This window comes from Amblyomma americanum, chromosome 1 (assembly GCF_052857255.1).
Source record: "Amblyomma americanum isolate KBUSLIRL-KWMA chromosome 1, ASM5285725v1, whole genome shotgun sequence".
Taxonomy (NCBI): domain Eukaryota; kingdom Metazoa; phylum Arthropoda; class Arachnida; order Ixodida; family Ixodidae; genus Amblyomma; species Amblyomma americanum.
In genome coordinates this window covers 391,441,807-391,464,803 of record NC_135497.1, presented here as the reverse complement: position 1 = coordinate 391,464,803, position 22,997 = coordinate 391,441,807, and the positions used below count along the sequence as shown (strand labels likewise).

Below are 22,997 nucleotides of genomic sequence, written 5' to 3'. Positions count from 1 at the left end.
ACAAAAGGTGATTACAGGACACGACATGTATTGTGTTGGGCGAAGAAAGCATTTTGTTCGATAAAGTCTCCTGTCTGGGATATGTACTTTTGTGCTTCATCTAAGCGACCAATTGAAAAGGCTTCCAATGCAAGCGCTACCAAGTCCGGATTCCACTGGCCTCAGTTATCTCCCTTGTTACTGGCAGCTGTTATGGGCACTTACACTGGTCTTTGCAAGTTCTAGTATGCAATCACAATCTCTGCAGTGAAATTGTAAAAAGCCAGAGACAAAAGAAAGTTCAGGACAATCTTTTGAAACAAATGTTTGTTGTCGGGTTGGATGCAAGTGCATTTTAAACAAGTATGTACTTGATATGAACTCTAACACAAAAGTGCCCACTATGGCCCCTTTGTAAGACAGGCAAAAGTAAAAAAATGAAAACTGGGTTCTCGTTTGATTTTACTCATTGTATTTCGTTGTCCTCATTGCTCTCATTGTATGGTTGTATCTGTTTTACTATGTTTCTTTTTTTTTTTTTGTTTCAACCTCTTTGGCTTTGTTCTTATGTTGTTATGTGTTGTGTCCCCCCCTTATATAATACCCTGTAAAGGGTCCTTAAGGGTTCAATAAATGATGATGAAAAAAGTTGCCATTCATTGTTTTTGCAACTTCTTTGTTTTATTCAAATACAGCCTAAGCCAGCAGCCAAGGACAGCACCCGACGGTCTTCCACTCCTGTCTCTGCTGCAGCTGTGGATGCAGACAAGAGAGAAGCAAGGAGCTCCTCACATGGGTTAGCTGTGCATCTTTTCATTCTTAATCACAGGGTTCGCCCCTTTGGTCCAGTTGTGGCATGTCGCAACCTGCGACCCTTCCTGTGCATCAAGCAGGAAGGCATAGTTGGTGCTGCGGTGAGGGACAAACTCATCCAACCACTGGCTTGGCCATTTGATTCCCTGTGGTCTGGATGGCTGAAAACTTCACATTGTGGCAGAGATTGTCTACTGGAGTGGCCCGTAGTGCAGCGAGCTAGTTCCTTGAGGTAGTTCACAGTGCCATTGTGCTTACCACTGGTACATTTTGTGATGACAAAGTAGTTGACTGTGCATTCTTAACTGAAGCACTTACCTAGGTTACCTTTTCCCTTTATTTTTGCATTGCCAGATTACTGGTGCACAAGTTATTTAAAAGTTGCATGCATCACAATAATGCAAGGCAAGGGTTATGAAACATGGTACCAGTACCAACACCAATGGACAAAGGCTGGAGACGAGCTGTGGACTGAAGACACCACAAACGCTGTCTAGCTTCTCTTCAACCCTTATCTGTTAGTGTGGTCCTTTGTTTTGTCATGCTCAAAGGAACAGTAGCACAGCTGTTCACACTATATGGGGCTGAGCATCAGAGCTGTGTTGTTTTGGGTTGTACAGAGGCCAGACATCTCCTTGTTATCTCTTAGAATTGTTGCATGTGGCTGTTCTACCCTGCAATTTGTTTTATTATTGTGTACAATATTTTGCCCGTGCCATGTGAATATGGCTTTAGATTTTACCACACTCATAGTGAAGGCCTGTTTACAGCCCTCACCATCGAGAATATTGAAATAAACAAATGATCTGGATATGTAAAGCACTGAAAATTTGAGATGTACGTTTGAATTGACACACATAATCTGTGAGGGGAGGTTGGCGGGGGAGGGGGGTCATTTGGTGATTGGGCATGTGAGAGTAGTGGTTTTTTGGTCTGAAGCAAATTCAAGGCGAATAGTAATTTTCTTTGAATAATCTTGAAGCGAATATTTCGAATACTTTGGCACTGACGAAGGGGTAAAAGGCACAATAGGCATTTTCAAAACTAGTATGCATTTTTTGAACATACTAGGCTATTACATGAAAAAAAGTGTATACGTTGAAGCTTTGTCATACTCATTGAAGCTGTGTCAACTTTCTGCAAAAATGGCCACGAGAAATTGGGGGAACCAACCTACATGTGGTGCTGACATATTTTTGGGGTGTGAGACCTGTATGTGGGGCCTCCAACTGCCACTTGTTATTGCGATTGCGTTGTTGTGCAGCTATTGCTTTTAAGCGGCGACTCCATGACACCTGCGAGGCAAATGCACAGTGCGCTCAGTGCCACCCCATATCAGGCATTGGAAAGCGGCACCCATATCCACGTGTCTCGTGTTAGCTCCTCTTCATACTCGCGGCTTCGCGCATGTTTAGCAAATTTTATGCGGAGAAGAGCGATTGCAGCAGCTGCAGTCAACTCGAACTCGTTCCATGGAAATCAAGGGAGTCGTGTGTCCTCCAATTAGACAGATTTAGCATAGCATGATCTACTGCCACGGTGAGCCACTGTGTGTGTACAGATATACCTGAGGACACTGCAAGATGCCAGGCGCTGGCTAGCTGTTTGCATGTCTCCCCTGTCGCGACCAATCAGCGCATGCACACTGGTGGCTTGCAGAAGTGCATCGTGCTGATCGCACTTTGCTTCGGTTATGGCACGTGTGCACCGCTGGTGGTGCAGCCGCAGACACCTGGCAGGTACAGATCTGGGCGCTGTGCTTCCGCACCGGCAGCGGCATACCAGCACCGCCAGACCAGCACCGGCATACGCGCGGGAGCTCAGGCATGCAGCGCAGAGTCAGGGCTTTGCTTACGCGTACACCACAGTGCTTCCCAGGTGAGCTATGCTGAACCGAAACCACATGCAGCAAGAGTTCCAGAAACACTATTCGCTCGAGACAAATACTTTGAAATTTCGAAAACCATATACAGTGGAACCCCGTTCATACGTTTTTCACTGGACCGCGAAAAAAAAACGTAACAGCCGGGAGAACGCAACAGTGAGGAAAGGTCCGAAAATTAACGAAAACAGTGCAGCTTTGCCTTGAAACAATTTATTTCGACATCAAGTGAGTTTAGGTCTTAAAAAAATCGACAATGGTCGAATGCCGTTTTTTCCGCTTGCTGGAAAACACCACGCGTTTCTCGATGGCCTGGAAAGCCGCATTGCTCTCAGCGTCGCTTTGAGGTGCGACGTACCTGCGGAGGAGGTCCAGAGCCGCGACGGCTTCTCCAAAGCTCGGGTCCACCAACTCCCCGGAATCATGCGGCTCGTGCTCCTCGTCGTCATCACAGTCTGAGGCGATGTCGACTCTTTTCCGCGCTGGCTGCCTGTCGACTGCGTTGAGAACATCCAGCTTTTCCTCGAGGGAAAGCGCCTTGCGCGACGCCATCAAAGGACGACAAATCGCTCACGGTGTTAGCGAGGCCCGGCGAGGCGTAGGCAGCGTAGTTGTTGACGGGAGGACACGAACGACTCGGATGGGTTGAACCGCACAAACAAGAAAGACTGGATTAGCGAGGCCTGATGAGGCGTAGGCAGCGTAGCTGTTGACGGAAGGACACGGACGACTCGGATGGGTTGAACCGCACAAACAAGAAAGACTGGATTGCTGCGGGCCCGCGGGTTTTACTTGCTTCGGCTGACGAGGCAGTGGCTATCTAGTGGCAATCTCTCCAACTCGCGTGCGGCTTTTTATGGCCTCCGAGATTGCCCATGCGCGTGCAAGGGGGTGATCTCGGAGGCCATGGTCTTGTAGCCAATTCCGTAGCCAAGCCTGTCCAAGACTCGTCAAAATGGTGGTTGGCGCGCGTTGCCCGGCCGGGTTCGGGGTGCCAGGTTGCGACATATCATGCGGGAACGTTTTCACAGCTACAACGTAACAGCGGGGTACCCAATACATTGGATCCTATGGGAGCTATGCAGGGACCGGACGAAAACGACGTAACAGCCGGGAAAACGCAGCAGTGAGGAACGTAACAGCGGGGTTCTACTGTAATCATATCAAATACTGAATACTTTACTATTCTGCTGAATATTTGAAATTGTCAAATATTCGCACATGCCTAAAGGTGATCAGTGTGAGGAGCACTGCACTGCCAAGTCTTGATTTGCCTGTGCAAGTGGCAGTTGAAAAACTGGGGTAGTAGAGGGGCATACTAAATTCACTGTTGGATGATGGCTGCATTCTCTGTGGCCAGTCCATGGCATGTGCCCTCTGTGTTATGTAGCAGACAAGGGAAATGTTTCCCATGATATTTAAATTTCTGCATGCAGCTCTTCCCCCCTTGATTAAGGGACAGAACACCGAGGACAACTCTGTCAGACTTTTTTTTTTTCTTAGTAAAAATCGATGCTATGGCTATTCTGGCTATGTTATGTCTGTTCAGCAACAAAAGACTCGTTTATTGCTTAGAGATTTGCATCCAAAAATTTTCTTGCCTCTTGATTCAAACTTGTGACTTCGAGACCAAGAAAGATTCCTTGATAACCATTTCCAAATGAATAACAGTGTGACCTAGCCTCATGGATCTGCTCGCAAAAAACTGTCTTGATGCACTGCACTAGCCCAGCCTCAGGGATCTGCGCTCCAGAAATTGTCTACACACTGCAGTTTTCTTGTGGAGCCGGCTGGTTGCGGCGACACCTCTTTTTCTTTTTTTTTACATATTTTTAGCTTGCAGTGCCGCCGGGTACCCACTGGTGATACAATGGGTACAAGCTTTCCCCCGGTCTGGTGCTCGGCATATTTAGAGTGAAATGCTTGGGAAGTGGGTCTTTGACGCCATCTTGAGAAGTCGAAAATACCTTGTGCTATGGTGCTTTTTGGCCATAGATGCCCTTGCACCATAAAAATCTACAGTCAGTCAATATTTTCAGCTTGCAAAAGTTCTGTTTTCAGTCAAAGTAGCACCTTTGTCTTTAGAACACTGTAATCTATTTTTATCTGCCAACTTCAGTTTGTCCTCAGTGTCCCGTTAAGTGCACAATGCTGTGCTATTTGCATGGTGGTTAATCCTGGTCATCAATCTCATTTCTTCAACTGGATTTTGTTGCTACTGTCTTCTTTCAGCTGCTTTTTGTACGAGGCTGCCGCACCTCATTTCAGTTCAGCACTGTGTGCCTATTTGAAGCCATACCAACCAAAGAAACAGGCTGAATACGTGCAGCTGCTATGTTTTGCTGCTGTGCATGTGTTAAAAGTTCAAATCCCCGGTTACTGCACTTACATTTGTATTGAAGGAGCCGCTGCGGTGGCTCAGCGGTTATGGTACTCTGCTGCTGACCTGAAAGATGCAGGTCCAATCTCGGTGGCGGCGGCAGTCACATTTCAGTGGAGATGCAATTCAGTGGAAGTGCAGCGCTAGAGACCCATGAACCGAGTGATCTCAGTGCTCATTAAAGAACCCCAGGTGGTTGAAATTATCCGGAGCCCTCCACTATAGTGTTCCTTATAGCCGAGTCACTTTGGGACGTTAAACCCCATAAACCATTAATCGTTTATATTGGAGATAAATGTTAAACAGCCATATGTTGGGACTGCAGTGTCCATTGAAAACTCTGAGTTAACTGAAATCTGTATAATGTCTGCTTCTGTGGCTTTCACCATTGCCTAGCATTAAATTTTGATACAAAGCCCTTGTAATTCATGTTTTGGGAAAAGTCTTCAGCCTCACCCATTCGATAGAACCAAGAGTTGGGTGTTTAATTTGAATGAAATGGGGAAAAAAGAATAGCGCTGAAGCAGTGTCCATTAAAAGAGTGCTTCGCTTCTTTGTTCATTTTGATTCAGTATGTCAGTCTTCTCCAACACCTGAAATGATGAGCAATCACTTGATGCCTTCCTCCCTGCCCGCTTTTTTTTTTTTTAATTTTAATGCGGGAGCGTTAAGGGCCCTGTGTCGCAGGAAAGCCGGTGTCGGCGTCATTGGCCGTGAGCGAAACATCCCGATGGAAGCAAAGAATTAATAAAATTGAGACCTGAAAAGAAAATTGGGTTAACTTGGGTTTGAGTAGGAATTGAACCCAGGACCTTCGTATTGCAAGATGGGCACGCTACCCATAGGCCATGAAGTCTCGTTGGTTCAAGCTGAATGTAGGTGGACCTGGTGAATGCTATGGGCTTTGACTTCATTAAGTGTCTTAAAGACTTACTGATATGTACGTGAGTAATTATTAGCATGCTAATTAGTAGGCGATGTGAACGGGACCCGGTAATGCTATCACATTCTACTTTTAAAGGCGAAGCTTAAGCGTCCCTCAAGTTTTCCTTTGATTATTGCTGTGCCAGTGCCATACTGACTGGAATGGAGAACAGTTCCCACATTTACAGGCTTCCTTTCTTTCTCTCCTCAAAGCAGCAGTGCAGACGAATCAGCCCGTTCACGAGCACCTTCTGCGCCCCCAGACTGGCCCCCACAGCAGCCGGCCACTGCCCCATCTCTAGCTCCAGTGGCTGCAGCGAGTGGTGGCGAGAGTGACAAGGCACGACTGCTCTCCCGCATGGCAAAAATAGGTGCCCAGATGCTGCCCATGCCCGGAGCTGTGCCTGCACAGCCTAGCAGTGACTCGGAAGTTGAGGTAGCAGACTTGTTGTGGAAAAGTGCGAACCAGAGCTCTTGACTGTGCGACACAGCTGTGCAGCGCAGTTTCGCTTTATAGCTAACTTCTTTATTTTTTAAATGGCAATATGTGTACAGTGATGGGTACCACTGGCACTGAGTAAGACCTTGACATCTCTTGCAGTTCATTCTTCATTCTTGTAAGTGCTGAGCAAACTCTGGGTTTGTGCCATTGTGACACATACTACCAACAGGAAAGGTGTGCAAGACATGCCACTGCTGACCAAAACATTTGCATCCCTGAATTATTTGTCAGCATGCAGCTGTTTTAAGACTCGCAATGTGCAACTGTGCATCCTTTTGCGTGTTCAGACTTGTTTTCTGATTTTTGTTGCAGGATTTTAGAACTGAAATGATAAAAAGTAAAACGTCTGCTGCCAGCTTGGAGTGTCTTGTTTAGGCATGTGCGAATAGTGGTTTTTTGGTTTGAAGTGAATTCGAATCTGATAGTAATTTTCTTTGAATAATTTCGAAGTGATCCACAAGTCATACCGTAGACTGTTTCTTGTTCCGGGAGTATTGGGGCTGAGATGCTTCGCATATCAAGCATCGACATCGCTCTGGTGTACTGCCTGACGGCTCCGAGGGGCGGTTGCTTCACCAGTTTGCGGCAAAATCGGGGTAGGGGATTCCCGCGTGCCACCCCAGATCTTCGAATTTACAGGCTAGTGTAGGCCACCACTTCGAATTATTCGGTCAAATTTTCATTAGAGATTACGGGATCGCAAAAATTCTTTGAATTATCTGGGATTTCAAATTAACCACATTTGAATTATCGAGGTTTTACTGTAAGTGCTTATGTAGTATGTCTTCAGTGTTGCAAGTTCATTGGCAACTTCCTCGGTCGCTGTTGTGTTCTGGCTCTCCAGTTGCCACTACCCCTCCGCCTAGGTAGCGACGCACTGGGTGGCCAGGGGTGGGAAAGTGGAGAGGGCCATAAGTGTCTCGGATAAAGCGACTGCGTAATAAATGGCCAGAACTTGGGGTGCAATTCTCAGAGACAGTATCATCACATGTACACAAGTTATGTGCACAACATACGGTCTGAGGTTTACCTTACCGAAAGAGGTAAAAAAAGACACTTTCATTTGAGCTGTATTCTGAGAGGCTTTCATTTGAAATATGGACAGCTGCGCATGTCATGCAAGGCCACTGTAGCCAACAGTAAATCTACCCTTACCATGGCTCTTGACTTCCAGGATGAGCGGCTGCCGTCAATTCAAGTTCCCACGACGGTGCCTTTGCCACAGCCTGCTGTGAGGGAGGGCTCCCCTAAGCCAGTAGTGAAGCCACGGAGCTTTTCTCAGCAGTCATCTGGAGACACTGTTTTGCAGCCCACTCCAATGCAGCCTGCACTGCAGCCCATGGCCAGCGCTTACACCCCAGGTCAGCACAAGTGTTCTAAAGAGAATTGGTAAACAGCAGCATTCCAAAGACAAAGCTACCAGCACACAAATTTTGTTAAACTGACATAGTACTAGTTCAGTTGCAAGACTAAGGCCGTGGCATTACCTGATTCATCCTCACCACCTCCACCAGCTTGCAGCACACTGCACTGCAGTCCCCAATCCAACCCTGTGAAGACAGTGTGCAGCCAGGGTGATGTTACAAATCTTTGTTAGCAGTATTGGTCGTACATTTCACTTTTACACTGGCCACTTTCCCACTGAATCTTGGAATTTGATTTTGCTGTCGCTTGTTTGTTAGACTGTTGCTTGGGGTCCTGGAGGGTGGAGCTTCCGGAGGGTGGAAATGCACTTCTATCAGTGGGTGTTCCGGGGACGCACCTTCCAAGCCCAGAGAGTGAGTGCCCTGAAGGTGTCCCGATCTGCTCTTATCAGCTTCAATCCGCTTTGAGGCACTGGAAGGGGTAGAGGTTTCGGACACACGCACAAACCATGGTTTTTTTTCACTGAAAGAGGACTGTGCTGCTAACACGGTAAAAAGAAAGAAGCGACACACGGGATATCTTGCATTGCACTGAAAACATTGACACTGAATATACACTGAACCATCTTGGAGGTTGACGCATTGCTGTGGCTCAGTGGCTTTGGCATTCGGCTGCTGAGGGTCGACATTTCGATGGAGAAGTGCAAAAGTGCCTGTGTGTTGTGTGATGTCAGTACACATTAAAGAACCCAGAGTTGTCCAAAATTATGGAGCCCTCCACTACGGCATCCCTCGCAGTCCATGTGTTGCTGCGAGGTGGCCGGGAGACGCTGTTCAGTCTCTTCTCCTGCAGGAAGGGCGAGCTTTTTGGCTATGGGGCCAAGCTTATGGGATCTCCTCATTCACACTAACCAAGTGGTGTGGCTATGCTTGTTTATTTTATGTGACATGCAGTGCCATTGCACTAACACATATTTTGAGGTTAGCACGGGCATCGTTCGTAATAAGTGTAATAAGCGAGCATTCATTATAACTGGCTTTTATAAGTAGGCTCCACTGTAGCTTTAGATCATATGTTTTTCCAAATGATACGCTTTTTCACCACATTTTTTAGAAAACGTATCAACAAGGTTCTCCTGTATTCCATATGTATTAATGTGGTTGGCTTACTGCAGAAATGTGAAAGATTTTGAGGGTGTAGAATGGTCGTTGAAAAAATTGAGTGCCAGTAGCATTGGGCAACATTTTTGCGATTTCTTGCATGTGTGCATGTTACTTCATTACTGTGACTGCTTAACAGTATTCTGCCTGCAGGCGTTGCACATCCTTTTGCATGGATGTAATGCCCCTGTATGAACCAGGGGTGTTATTGACACTTCGGAAGCATGTGTGTCTTCAATCAGTGGTTGGTGTTTCTGGAGACTATGGCATAATTGACCGTGGCATAGCTGCTACAGTCTCATCCAAACTCTGTGCGTGCGGTAGTCTGAGTGCAGCTGTTGTCACTTTTTCATCGTTGAGGAGGGTGACTGGCAGTGGTGTTTTTTTACGTTATCTACCTGAACTGGCATGCACTGAGTGCATCAAGCCTCAACATCTAGCTGATAATGTTGCTGTTGTGTTGTGCAGCAAAGTCTGGCACAGTCTCCTTTTCTCAAATATCTCAACACCTTCATGAAATGGTTATAAGCAGCTGGTGGTTGTGGTATGTGATGCAGGTCAGTCAATGCAGGCAGAGTTATAAGAATACACGAGTCTGAGCCCAAAATAACTTTTCTGCGGGATCATACATTTGGCAAGGGTGATGTGGGGACACCTACGCAACATATTTTCATTGGAGCGTTTTACAGCACTAGCTTGTGAACCAATCCAGTAGAAACAGGCTTCTCAGGCTGTATGTGGGAGAGCTTCGCAAGTACTGATGCAGTTGTAGAGTGATGTAGCAGCAACCATCGTCATTGGAAAAAATGTGCTTCAGAATAATGAACCTGATTAGGAGAGCAGGGTGCGGTACTTTCTTTATTAATTTGTACTGCCTCTTGTCTCATGGTAAAGCCACCTGAAAGGCACACCAAATGTTCAGCTCATCCTTGCATTCAGTTGTGGGTAGAGGAATCTTGAAACCACTTTCTCTCACCTATAGTGGAATGTATTGTTTGAAGCTTTTCTTTTTTTTTTGGAATGCATTAATGAGGTGGTCCAGATGCGGATATCTTGGTACATTACGACAAGAATAAGTAACATCGCGAGTTGATCTCGCAATATGATGTGCTTGTTTGCTTTGAGCTGCTGTGGCTTGTAAGAAAAGACATCTGCGCAAAACGGGTGTTGGCCACACTTCTGACAAAAAAAAAAGAAGGGACAGAAGGACTAAGGCCAAAGAATGGAGCAGTCCTGCCCAAAATATAATGCCTGGTCATGCTATTCAAATATGTTGTTGCAAATGTTTTATTTTTCACAGGCTAAATTTTGAAAAAGTAAACAGTGTGGATGTTTGTATCATGACGGAAGTCCACTTGGGCACAAGATGTGGAGAAGTTAGTCCATAGTAGTACTGCGAGTTACTAAGCACCAGTGGAGTGTGAATGATTCTAACAACTCTTACAGTAGCATTACTTTTGTCGTCTAGTTTCTGAGAGTGTCAACATTTCAAACGTAGTGCCAGTCATTTTTGCAATCCTTTTCTTTTTTTCTCTAAGGGGCTTTGCTACAGCAAAGCCTTGCTAATTTGACCTCCTTTAATCCGGAAATTCACATAACGGGAACAGCTGGAGTTGCCATGCCAATGCCTATGTTAGTCTATGACATCAGACACTTGGTAATTTGGGCAATGCTCGGCTCATATGGGTTAATTTGAATGGGTTCCTGAAGTGAGACCAGGTTGAGGTATGACTGTGTGACAGGCACAGCAATCAGTCACAGAAAAACTGTCCAACTGCATAGTTTCAGTTTCCGAGCTTCGCTGCCAGCCCATGGTGATGGTGGCTATTGGCCATGCTTCGGCTTAGTGAACTATCATCAGTCAGTGCTATCATCAGTAGTGCTGTCATCAGTGCTATCATCAGTAGTGACTGATGCTAGTGAACTAGCATCAGTCAGCAGTCAGCTGGCCTAGCCCAGCTGTCTGCCATTTTGCATGTTGGTTGGCACATCACTGGTCTTCCCTTTTCTCATAAAGCATCTTGCTGTTGCATTTGCTGTCGTGTGTTTCCCTCGCCTTTGTCATGTGGTTTGTTCTTCTGTTCTTCCAGTTCACTGAAACTGCGCATCTATCACGTGCTGTTCACTGTTGTATGATGGTGCCTCCTGACATGCATTGACCTCGCACGTGAGGAGGCTCCTTCACAAATGAGTTTACTATGATGCACAGAGTTTTTGGCAGGTCTTTGGGGGTGGGGTCATTCGATAATTTGATTATCCGATAATAAGAATGTTTATTCTGACTGGCTAAAGTTTGAATGTATGAATTAAGGTATTGCTGATCAGTAGTTTTTGTTACAGTAAAAATAGTGTTCTGTTGGTAATCATATTATAATGCCCAGTCTTGTGAAGTCACTTTTGAGTTGCTACCATAACATATGTTTCAGAAAGGAAAAAAAAAAAAAAAAAGCTGATCACATTATTAAGGTCGCATCTATCCTGAATTTGAGAGAGAGAGAGAACAACTTTATTGAAAATGCCTGCAGAACCGGTTAGGCTGCCTCCACGCAGGGAGGACAAGCTTTTACCGTGATGCGGCCACTACGTCAGTCTCATGCGTTGTGCTCCTCGAGGTTTTGGTCCCTCGCTACTTCTGCGGGTCCGAGAGGGCCGCCGCCCCCTTCCTGGGGGTGCTGCCCCCCTTCTCCTTGGTTTTGCTCGGTCGCTGCCTTTCTAGAGCTGCCGAGACCTGCTGGACGGCCTTGAGTTATTTCATTGCTGAAGAATTGCAAGAGCAGCTGCTATTGTTTGCTTTGTCCTCATTATCTTTCCGCATGTTGAAACTAAAGTTGCGGAGGAAACCTCAATAGGGCAAAATTTCCCGTGTGTTATGGCATACTTTGGCATACTTCTTGTCTTTTTATGCTTACATCTAAAGTTTCTGTACTTACATTATGGCAGGTTGATCTAGTTTACCTGAAGAAAGCAGAATTGAAATTTTTTGCAGTAGTGTACTACTGTGATGGCACACCTGGACAGCTTTTTTTTAATTTTTAACAGCACTGGGATGTTCTGATAATTTAACAAAGCATCACTTGGCTTATACACCAGTGTCTTATCTTGACACAGAGCCACAAAACCAGCGAGTACTCGCACATGTTGAGCTCATGCCATCACGAGCGTCATCTGGTAGGCTGTTTCAAGTACAACACAACCCCTGGCTCACTGTTTGCCCTTTATTTGCCTCTGTGGCATCTTCACTACTAAGCACATGCATCTAGTTTGCACCCTGTGTAGCTCAACATGTTTTTTCTGTCGCTGGTTGGCAGAGAAGAGCACCAGTGTGTCCATGGGTAGTGCATGCATATGGAAATAGCCCAGCAAGTGATGCCCTTACTGGCATGAGCTCTGCATGCCAGTAAGGTCTGTTTGCCGCTCTATACCTAGAGAAGGTGATGACATACTGGCCAGTCAAAACGTGCCAGATGCTGTTTAGAAATTGCCCAGTTGTACCTCTGAAAAGTGGTAATCTAATGTTTTTAATTGTTGGGCCTCTTTCTGTAGTATACTGCCTTCACACTGTTTGTACCCAATCTTAGTTTGCAGGCAATTAGTTTATTTCTCATGTTTACATACCTCCAAGGTGTTTAATCCTAAAAACAATTTGAGCAACTGTGCATTCAGGAGCTTATCTCTCGATTAGTTTTCATGTAGTTGATGTTTAGCAGACCACATCGTGTTCGGTTATCAAAGCAGATGAGAGAGAAAGTTTAATGGTTCTCAGCTTAGCAGCCTGTATTAATTTAAGGATTATTAGCATTGAATGCTAAAGTGGGCAGACTGGCTTTTCCTGTGCAAGTGATCATTTCAAGTGTTATTCTGTCATGGGCATTTTGGCCTGCCAAATATGGCAGGGTCAACAATGCTGATTAATTTGAGAGGTGGAATGCTAGAAGTCTGCTAACCATTGTTTCTCTTTATGATGTGACAAAATGCAACGAAATAGTTGACTGTTCTTGTAATCTGATGCACTCACCTAGGTTATCCTTTTCTTTTTATGTTGGCTTCATGATTAGCTGGCCTGGGAGATTGTGGCAAGTGGTTACTTCCTCATATTCAGTTACTGCATGGTACTTGATGGGTTGAATTGTTCACCAGTGTTTGTGTGTAGTTAGTGTGGGCTTGCAATGGTGCAACAGCTTCTTGGGAACAGTCTCTTGAGTGTGGTTATATTGGGAGGCATTGTGCATCTAGCAAAGTTATTATCTTCCTTCACGCATAGGCAAGCAGCCTGTATCAGTTTTTGTGGTTGGCATGTGCATATTTGTTCTGTGTGCCAGATAAGGGCATTCTGTCACTGGTCAACCTGCTTCCAGGACTCCCTCCGGCCGCTGCTGCCATGCCTGCAGCCCAGCACATGTCTCTGTACCAAGCACAGACACAGCTTGCTGTGAGTTTCCTGGTACCGTTTGAATACATTTTGTCACACAGTAAATATTTGAGCTAGAGATGCTGTGCGAATTGGAGCTTCAGTGGATTTTTTCCCTGGCTTTATTTTTGTGCTAACTTTTTATTTGAAAGTAGGTCAATTTACAGCCGTTATATGTACATCTTGTAGCTGAAGTGAGGCTTGCTGGCAAAGTGATCTAATAAGAGCAAAATAAGCTGAAAAACTGCAGGACAGAGACAAAGCTTATTCCATTCTTCACACAGTTAGTTGAATGCTTCAACTGCACTGTAAATTTTGCTCAGTTTTAGCTTTGACGGTTTTTCCATTATGAGTTGGACATGCCTGCTTGAAAATTAGAATAGATAATTAAGACTCTCACTCTCTGCGGATGGTTGTAATTCTGCTTTGTTAAATTATTATTTATTTTTTTTGCCAGAAAGCTATGGTGCCACTTAGTTTGGAGAAACCACAAGTTTCTTACTGTGAGCCTGTCTATCCTAGACAATTGCTTAATGGAATGTGCTTAGTGGAACTCGTGGAATTCATATTAACAGACCAGGCCACTATTGCTGCTGTGTTGTATGCAGTTGTATATTTTTTATATGAGTGGGCCCTCTGTAGGTTATTCAAGGCCACCAACAAGGAGAATAAAGAAAAATGTTACTTGTGTGCAGTGGTTATGAGCCAGTTAATGCATTTGGCTTGGTTCAACATGAATTAAGCTTTTCAATTGAAGGTAAGGAAGAAATGTTTGATCTGAGTAGGAGGAAAGTAAAGCACTGATTTGGAGGGTGGTGTCAAGATCCCATTACCTGTCTTAAAGGGCCCCAAAACTTTGACAAATTTGCAAAATATGCTTATTGTGAAGGGGCACTACTTGCAGTTTCTTTCAACAATTTTGTGTAGCTGTTTGTATGGAGAAGTTTCATATCGGAAAGTGCCCTTCAGCGCCTTCAAGGGTTTCCCCACGTCTCCTTATTCCTTGTTCCAGGTGTGTTGAGCACCTGAAAAGTGTCTTTCTGCTCACACATCACACACCAATATTAGCCCAGGAAATTATTCATGTGTACTGCAGCATTTTCACAGTATGCATGCTTCAACATGAGTGCATGTACAATAAGTGTGCTCTGTTGCACGTGAGCTTTTTGGGGGCACAGCATGCTCCACAGCCAGGCTTGAATGCGCCGAGTGCAGAGAGAACGAGGATGAACTGCATGCAGCACTGTGTTCATTTGATGTTGTTTTTTTCGTTCTTCCTTTTTCTGTCTACGCTCTCAGTGTCCAGTGCACATTAAAGAACCCAAGGTGATCACAATTATCTCGAGTCTTCCACTAAGGCATCCCTCATAGCCCAAGTTGCTTTGGGACATTAAACCCTATCAAGTCCAATCAAATCAAATCAAATCACAGTGTTTAGGTAAAGATATGTGGTACACAACTAGTCTCTTATTGCACATTGAGTCCCCTGTCTGTTGGGCTTGGCATCGATACACAATTTTAAAAATTGCTTCAAAATGCAGCCAGTTGAACTTTTGCATATAATTCGGTCACTCTAATGCTGCTTGCAGTTCGGCCGCCGCGGTGGCTCAGTGGTTGTGGCACTCGGCTGCTGGCCCGAAAGACGCAGGTTCGATCCTGGCTGCGCCGGTCGAATTTCGATGGAGGCGAAATTCTAGAGGCCCGTGTACTGTGCGATGTCAGTGCAAGAACCCCAGGTGGTCGAAATTTCCGGAGCTCTCCACTACGGCGTCTCTCATAGCCCGAGTCGCTTTGGGACGTTAAACACCCATAAATCAAATTAAATCAGCTGCTTGCAGTTTTTTTTTTTTTGTGTTGCTTCTTATATGCCGTGGTGAGTGGCAGCAACCATGGGGCAAGCATACATTGGGTACTTCAGGGTACACCAAGGGCAAGAGCAGCATTTCTGATCAACCAGGTGCATTCCTCAATCAGATGCTATATGGCCAGTAAGTGCATGTGGCAACTTTTCACTTGGGGAAAGGAAAAAAGTGCGTAACAATTAGTGCCACTAGATGCTAGTTGGCGTGCAGGTGTGGTACCATGGCCTTTTACATTTGAGACAGGGCAAACATTTTTTAACAGCTGTGTTGGTGCAGCTAACCATTTGGAGCTTGACATATTCATGGCTCGAGATGCTAGGCATCTGAAAATAGAATAATTCAACTTGTTAATTCAATCAGAAATTGAGTGTTCACACTTGCCTAGAAGCCATATACAGATCAAATGGAAATGGTCACTAGTGTGCGATCTGTTGATTGGGGAGTTTTTTTTTTTCTTCGCTATATTCAGAAGGTGTTTCAGCAAGGTAAAAAAGATTTTAGGCTCGTCTCCATGGCACCCCTCGTTGTCTGTCTTGTGTATTATTCCACTCATTCCCAATTTGAAGATAAGGCCTTCCTTGCTGCCCGTCCCCTAAACTACATCAGCAGGGTGCACTGGCTGGCTACCCATACCAGCAGCAAGGGATCCTGCTGCCACCACCACATGCGTACCCAGCAGCTCCTGTGCCCACTTCAGTGAGCACAGCACTTGATGCCCAACTGCCTGTGCTGCTCTCGGAAACACGCTCGCAGAGTACAGAAGTCAGACTCAACATTTCCAAGCTGACAGACAAGGTGGACTACATCATTGGAAAGGTTGGTGCCTGAAAGACGCTAATTCTGCAGTAACTTGTGAACGAATCTTCTCAGTTTACTACTTTCAATTAGGCATGTTTGTCTTTGCCCATGCAGAGCGAGCGACCTAACCTTCAAAATTACTCCGGTGAAAAAGTGCTGGAGAAGTCTGTTTAAAAGCAAAAAGAGAGCAAAGCTAGTGCAGTGTAGATTAGCATAGCAGCAAAGTGTGCTGCCACGTTGCTCAAAATCAAGTAGCATCCAGAAATTAAAGGAAAAATAAGCAGTGGCGCTCCAGCTGCGCCATTTGCGCCATTCTGATACATTTACATTTTGCTGCACCGGTCTGCTCCAAAAGTGGCAAATTGATCAATATTGCATCTTAGCTGCGCCAAAAAGAAGACGCGGTCAAGAGAAAACAGCTATTTTTTGAACCATTCAAGCTTTCAATTGGCATCCTACTAAAAGGCTTCCGTAATTGGCAATCCAGGTGGGCTGGCTCAAATTTAGCAGCCTGTTCATTTGCGCACATGGAGGAAGGAAAGAACTCAGGAGAGGCGGTTAAGTCACATTTTGTGAAGCCTAGATGAAAGCAAGTCCTCATGTTGAAATTTTGGTCAGCGATGTGAGGTTTCTTTCCTGCCCTTTGTTCATTTTGTGCTTTTTGGTTGTAGGTTGTATGTTTGATGCCTAGGTGAAATATACCGCACTGTTTCATTGTAACTGCTCATACCATGTATTACTAAGGAATGTTGTGGTTTGCAAGTACCATCAGCATCAGCGAACAAATGCACTCAAGAGGTAGAAGAAAGAAACAAAAATAGTTGCGGCTGGAGAGGAAAAACAGGCGTGTCATATTAACACTTCCAGAGAGCGGTCTTTCCGTCCATGATGCGAATAGCAGCCGTTCTTTTATGCTACTTTGCTTGTGCAACATCTTCCAGTTTTGCAGTTCACGTTGAAATTCTCTTGTTCGCGTTTCATTTGATGCTGATAGTACATTAAACATGAATGGGCTGGAGGATGTTAATGCATTATTCTCTAATTTTATATTGCTAATTAGGAAAACAAAAAACCAAACTAGAAGAGTAAATACACAGGTTTGATCTCCAGGCCGCTTGGTATGATGGACAAACAGAGAGCCACTATCACTATGCACAAAGATCTGCTAACATGGTGTGGGCAGTCTCAGTGATGAGCATTTGAGACGGTTCTTATTGTGTCCCAAGGTCTAACTCTTTGATGGGGTCTTGAGCATCGTCTCTGCCTTTAACGTGGGTCCTTTGACAACAGAACCAAACCTGATCGTGCAGCTGGACACACTCAAGTCTCAGCCACCTTCAGCTCCCCCACTGAGCTCGTACATGGACAGTGAAGCACTGCTGCACAACATCCAAAGAATCGTGCAGGTAAGTCATTAACTACTTGTCCTTTGTTGCATTTTAGTGGCCCCATAGGGGTATGACACAAACAGGGAGCAGGGAACACTTGTACAAACAGCAAAATGGTGAGCAATCAGTACAAAGGCATGGAACAGGTAATTGAACCTAAAAAGGCTAAAACCAGTATAACAAAAAGAACAGACCTGGAACACTTTACATGGTAACATGGAACGCTTAACATAACAAGCATTTGAAATGGGTGGTGATTAACTGAATATTTCAGAGGATTATGCTCATTAAGTCTAACTGAGGGAGCATAATTCAGTCTATCACAGATGACAGAATACTCACAGGCTGCCTGATACCAGCATCATTTACTGCTCACTGAATCTTTGTTCATTAGTGCCGTTACTAAATTTGAATGGTAATATACAGTCAAACCTCATTATAGCAAACAGGTAAAAAAAATCATAAAATACAGTAGACTCCCTTTAAGACGAACTTGAAGGAAACAGAAAGTTTGTTCGTTTTATCAATAGTTCGTCTTAACAGAAGTGCCCCCAAAAAAGATGCATGAGCATGCTGTGCATGCCCAAATATACAGTCGAGCCCATTTGTAACGGCCGCAGTTATTACGAATGAGGGTGCTGCTACTTTCAATAAGTATATTAGTACAATGGGATTGCGTCTCAGTCACAACGAACAACCTTCGCGGCGGCATAACTCGGTTAGAACGAACGAGGAGGCACCGTAATTTGGCCCCGCAGCCGGAAAATTCGCGCTTCCAGTCAATGCAGAGATTGAAGAGAGTCTCCGGAGCCCGTGTGACACCGCCTCCAGAAAGAACATGCTTACCAAAAACTGAATAAAAAAGGCGAGGCATTGCTGACAAAACAGCGCAGTTTTACCAAACGCTGCTGTCAGAAACGTGTGCCTTGAAAGGTGACACCTGCACTCAGGGAAGGCACGGCAAGCTGTTGCATTAACATCCTGTGCGCGATAATGGATAGCAGCGACCAGTGGCTGCCCTTTCTTAGTTGGCTAGTTGACTCATTAGGAAAAGGCAAAGCAGTGCAAAGAACATGGCTGACAGAGAGACACTACATGCGATGTCTGAAAGTGGTTTATTTGCGAGTGGAATATAAAGTGGTTTATTTGGGATCTATTGCATTTGAAAGTGGTTTATATTTATGTGTGGAATATAAACATACAATAAAAAAAGATAAAGGACACCACGTGGCTTCCGATCTTTTTCTTTTTTTCTCACTGGTTTATGTTGCACACACAAGTCTCTCAGTTTGTAGTAGTCAGCACGTGATGTGTTGTCTCTTTCTGCCGTCCATGTTCCTTGCGCTGCTTTGCCTTGCCCTGGACCTAGCCGAGCAACATACGCATGACCGCTCTGGAGAGCATGGAAAGTGCTGTGATATGGTTTCCTTTGAGGGAGCAGACGTGCATAACGAGCTTTTCCATGAAATGAATGCCGGTTTTGTCGTACTGCTTATTTCTGGCTGTAAAGTAAAAAGTTCACTTACTACGAACCTCGGATACAACGAACACGATCCACGCGACCATCAGGTTCGTTATAAATGGGCTCGACTGTATGTGTTATATGAAAACTATAAAATGGCCTTGTAGTGAGAGGATTATAATTATAATTGTTTTTACTTTTTGGCCTTGTACTGCGTGTTGTCTTTAACACATTGTTCCTATCGTACTTAATCCGTTATTTTGCCCCCTTACTCAATGCCCTTCTGGGCCCTGTAAGGTATGTTGAATAAATAAACAAATAAATAATTGCAAATGGAACATATGTGGCACTATGTATGAAGTGAGCTGGACAGTGAGGGCATGAAACAGTCACATTATTCATTTGAAAGCAGCACTTTAAGCAGTTTTATTTTTTCACTGTCTTCTTTTTGCTCTCTCTGTCTACTGCAGTGACTGCTATTTTGTTTTCCTTGTGGAAATATGGGATACAAGCCTTCCGCCCCCGCGCTCCCACTCCGCCAATGCAGCGTTTCCGCTCGCTAACCTGGGAGGGGTTCGTGCTCTAGGGAACAAAGGGAAGGGACGACAAAGCGTGAACACTCATATGCTATTTATTACACTTGCAAATAATACACAAAGGGGGCCAGCCAGCTACACAATATCAACGAGGCACTTCTCAGAAATAGAAGGATACGTAAGAAGGGCTTCCGACTTTCCGGCTGGGGCAGGTGCGCGACTTCGGAGGTATCGGCGGCGAACGTTTGTATGCGCCGACGATAGCGGCCGGGTTTTCCCGTGCCCATTCTTGGGGCAAAAGATCCCCAAGCATTCGCTGGGGAAGGTGCCGAGAGCGCGCGTTTGCTGCACTCACCTCGCTGCCTGGAACCAGAAGTCCAGCGGCAAGGCACGACGGATCTCCATGCGCCTGCCGCGAAAGGTGACGAGAGCGTGCGGCTGCAACCGCTCGTGATGCTGGCCTGATCCTGAAGAGCCTCTAATCGGTTCCGCGGAGTTCCGCGTAGCCTTTCAGGTGGTGCTTCCGTCGCTGCTTTCGCTTCCCTCATGAGGGAGGCTTCTCTCTTCGCCCAGCCAGTGCTGTCCTGACGCAAGATGGCGAAGATGGGCCGTGTCGAAATGGAAGGGGGAAACAGGTCCTCGACATCCCTCCCTCCTTAAATGTTGGCCTACGGTTGAAGTCATCCATAGATGCCCATGACGAAATGTCCACGAGCACTGCGGTGACGACTCGTACAGGCGAGGTGCCGGGGTATTCCGATGAGCAGCAAGGTCACCGGGCACCCATCCTTGTCCCGCGGCAGGCATCCAAAATTAGCATGCCGGGATGGTGTTGTTCGTGCTGACGCTCCTTTGTTGGAAGGTAGGGGGCTGCCCCCCGCTCTCATAGCCGCTGCAACCTGCTCGCCGGAGACTCTGCAGCTCGATGACTCATGGCCGCAAGGCAGCAGGCAGGGACACATACAATGGACAGCAGGCCAGGGCAGCTTCTCTCGAACTCTGCATATCGCTCCTATGATCTCCAAAAGTTTAAATCAAAGGCAATGGAGACCGTGCGAACTGACCATTTGGTAAAATGCGGAGCAATGAGAGTGCCAAACAATTCTATCCGACACCGCCCAAACGCTCGGTTCATGTGAACGTAGCTGGCTTTCTTCAGGCGAAGCACATTCTCGGTTCGCTTTCCGGCATGGTGGTGTTAAGCTCACTTGAACTGCATTAGCGTCTCTGGTTCCGCTAAATTGTCAATTCACTGCGCAGCCAAAAAAAATACCAAGTTCGTTTGAACAAAGTCAGCTTTCTGTAGATGAGCGAGGCCTCTTGACTCTAGCGAGGTTAATATAAAACAAGCAAACACGTCTCCCCATGCCTGTGCCACGATACGACTGTTTCCTCCCAAAAGCGACAGGCAGCTACCGAAGAGCCTTAGGTCTACTCTCTCTTACACTTGCCGGTGCCAACATGGCCCAGGACAACAACTAGAACGCAACACCACGAGGCGTTACCTTTCTGCCTAGGTGACCCAAAACTCAGTCGCTGCCATACCAGCAACTTCAGAGTGAAACGACGCCCACCGCTTCCCACAGTGTTGGAGCACCCCGGTGCTTTTCCTGCACTCACGGCTGCAATGCAAGTCAGCTGATTACGGCACCCGGCTCTCAGAGCCAAAGAGACAGAACAGAGAATATTTACAAATATATACAAGAAAAATTGGGCCACCCTTCAGGCTTCCGCATTCACTTGCTTCTGGCTTGCTGTTCTCCGTGGACGGCTTGGTCTCGCTCTCCATGTGCGGTCCTCGTAGGTTCACCGTCCCAAGGTGTATCGATGAAGTGCTCATCAAAAGCATAGCATGCACGGCTGTTCTCTCATGCTGCTACTCCTCTCATCTCGCTATCAAGAAAGCATCTTAGCCTTGCTAGCAACTTTGAACTCGGGTCAGGCCTACCGCTGTTCCAAATCAGGGCGGGCATTCCACGAACCGAACTGACGGTCGTCCCTCGTCCCATGAGCTTGCGACATATTGGGCTGCCATTGTGGAAATATGGGGGGACAGCCTCCCCCCCGCATTCCCACTCCGCGGATGCAGCGTTCCCGCTCGCTAACCGGGGAGGGGTTCGGGCTTGAAGGAACAAAGGGAGGGGACGGCAAAGTGTTAACACTCATATGGTATTTATTACACTTGCAGTTAATACACAGAGCGGACCAGCTAGCTACAGAACATCGAGGCATTCCTCGGAAATAGAAGGCTACGTAAGAAGGGCTTCCGACTTTCCGGCTGGGGCAGGGGCGCGACTCGGAGGTATCGGCAGCGAACGTTTGTATGCGCCGACGATAGCGGCCCGGTTTTCCCGTGCCCATTCTTGGGGCAAAAGATTTCCAAGTGAAGGTGACGAGAGCGCGTGTTGGCTGTGCTCGCTTCGCTGTCTGGAACGAGAAGTCCTGCGGCAAGGCACGACGGATCCCCGTGCGCCTGCCACAGGTGATGAGAGCATCCGGCTGCAACCGCTCGCGATGCTGGCCGGATCTCGAAGGGACCCTGACCGGTTCCGCGGAGTTCCGCGCAGCCTTCGAGGTAGCGCTCCCTTCACTGCTTTCACTTCCCTCATGAGAGAGGCTTCTCTCTTCGCCCAGCCAGTGCTGTCCTTACACAAGATGGCGAAGATGGGCCGCGTCGAAATGGAAGGTGGAAACAGGTTCTCCACATCTTGACTTGACTTTTGAAGCACCGAGCACTGTGAAGGTGTTTTGCTGGGTGCACACCTCTCTTATCTCGCTTCTTCTGCAACGTAGTTGTTATCAACTTTACGAGCAGGCGTGCCATGTCCCTTTCCATCCGCCTGTGGCAATGCCCGTGTGGCGCCTATATCTCTACACGCATATTGCAGTGCTGTTCAAATTGAAAATTCAGCTTCCTACTGTTTAAGGCCAGAGTCAATGAGCATGTTCTCTCCACGCTTACACGCCTTTTAGTCTGCCCTAGGCAACACGTGGCACGAGACGCACACATGATACTGAGATCAAGCATTTCTGCGCCGCGCGAAGGGTGAAGGCGCTTTGCCTTTGCCGCATCAGCAGAACATTACACCAGCAGAACATTACACCAGCAGAACATTACACCAGCAGAGCATTGCACCAGCAGAGCATTGCACCAGCAGAGCATTGCATCAGCAGAGCATTGCATCAGCAGAGCATTGCATCAGCAGAGCAGTACACCAGAGCAAAAGCTATCATTTTCACCACTTCCGTGACGGTTGACATGCGTGCACAGTATGGTTACTGCAAGGCTGCAGTTTTTTATATCGCTGCTTTTGGGGCGCTGTCAACATGCACGAGAGATGTTAAAGGGACACTGAGGAGAAATTGAAGTTGGCTTGTATCGCTAGAATACCAGCTCCTGATCACAAAAACGCCGCTCTCTCTGAAAACAAAGCTCTTGTAAGGTAGAAAATAGCAAGAACCAAAATACAAGTATCACCGCCCCAGGCCAATCTCGCAAGTACAAGCGTGATGACGTCATAGAACAAGAAACGCCACC

At 46.3% G+C, this 22,997-nt stretch overlaps 1 protein-coding gene across 7 annotated transcripts in view; it reads left to right on the top strand.

Annotated features, from left to right (window-relative positions):
- LOC144115712 (FK506-binding protein 15-like) overlaps window positions 1-22,997 on the top strand; it is a 119,715-nt gene that overhangs the window by 23,134 nt on the left and 73,584 nt on the right. For 2 of the 7 annotated variants that reach the window (XM_077650190.1, XM_077650187.1), the window contains exons 10-15: window positions 675-775; window positions 6,195-6,414; window positions 7,655-7,841; window positions 13,361-13,434; window positions 15,885-16,091; window positions 17,384-17,479. In XM_077650190.1, the coding sequence (XP_077506316.1) occupies window positions 675-775; window positions 6,195-6,414; window positions 7,655-7,841; window positions 13,361-13,434; window positions 15,885-16,091; window positions 17,384-17,479 (885 nt within the window). Of the gene's footprint in view, window positions 1-674; window positions 776-6,191; window positions 6,415-7,654; window positions 7,842-13,360; window positions 13,435-15,881; window positions 16,092-17,383; window positions 17,480-22,997 lie in introns of all 7 variants that reach the window. The other 5 variants (XM_077650189.1, XM_077650185.1, XM_077650188.1 and 2 more) reach the window with 3 other exon arrangements.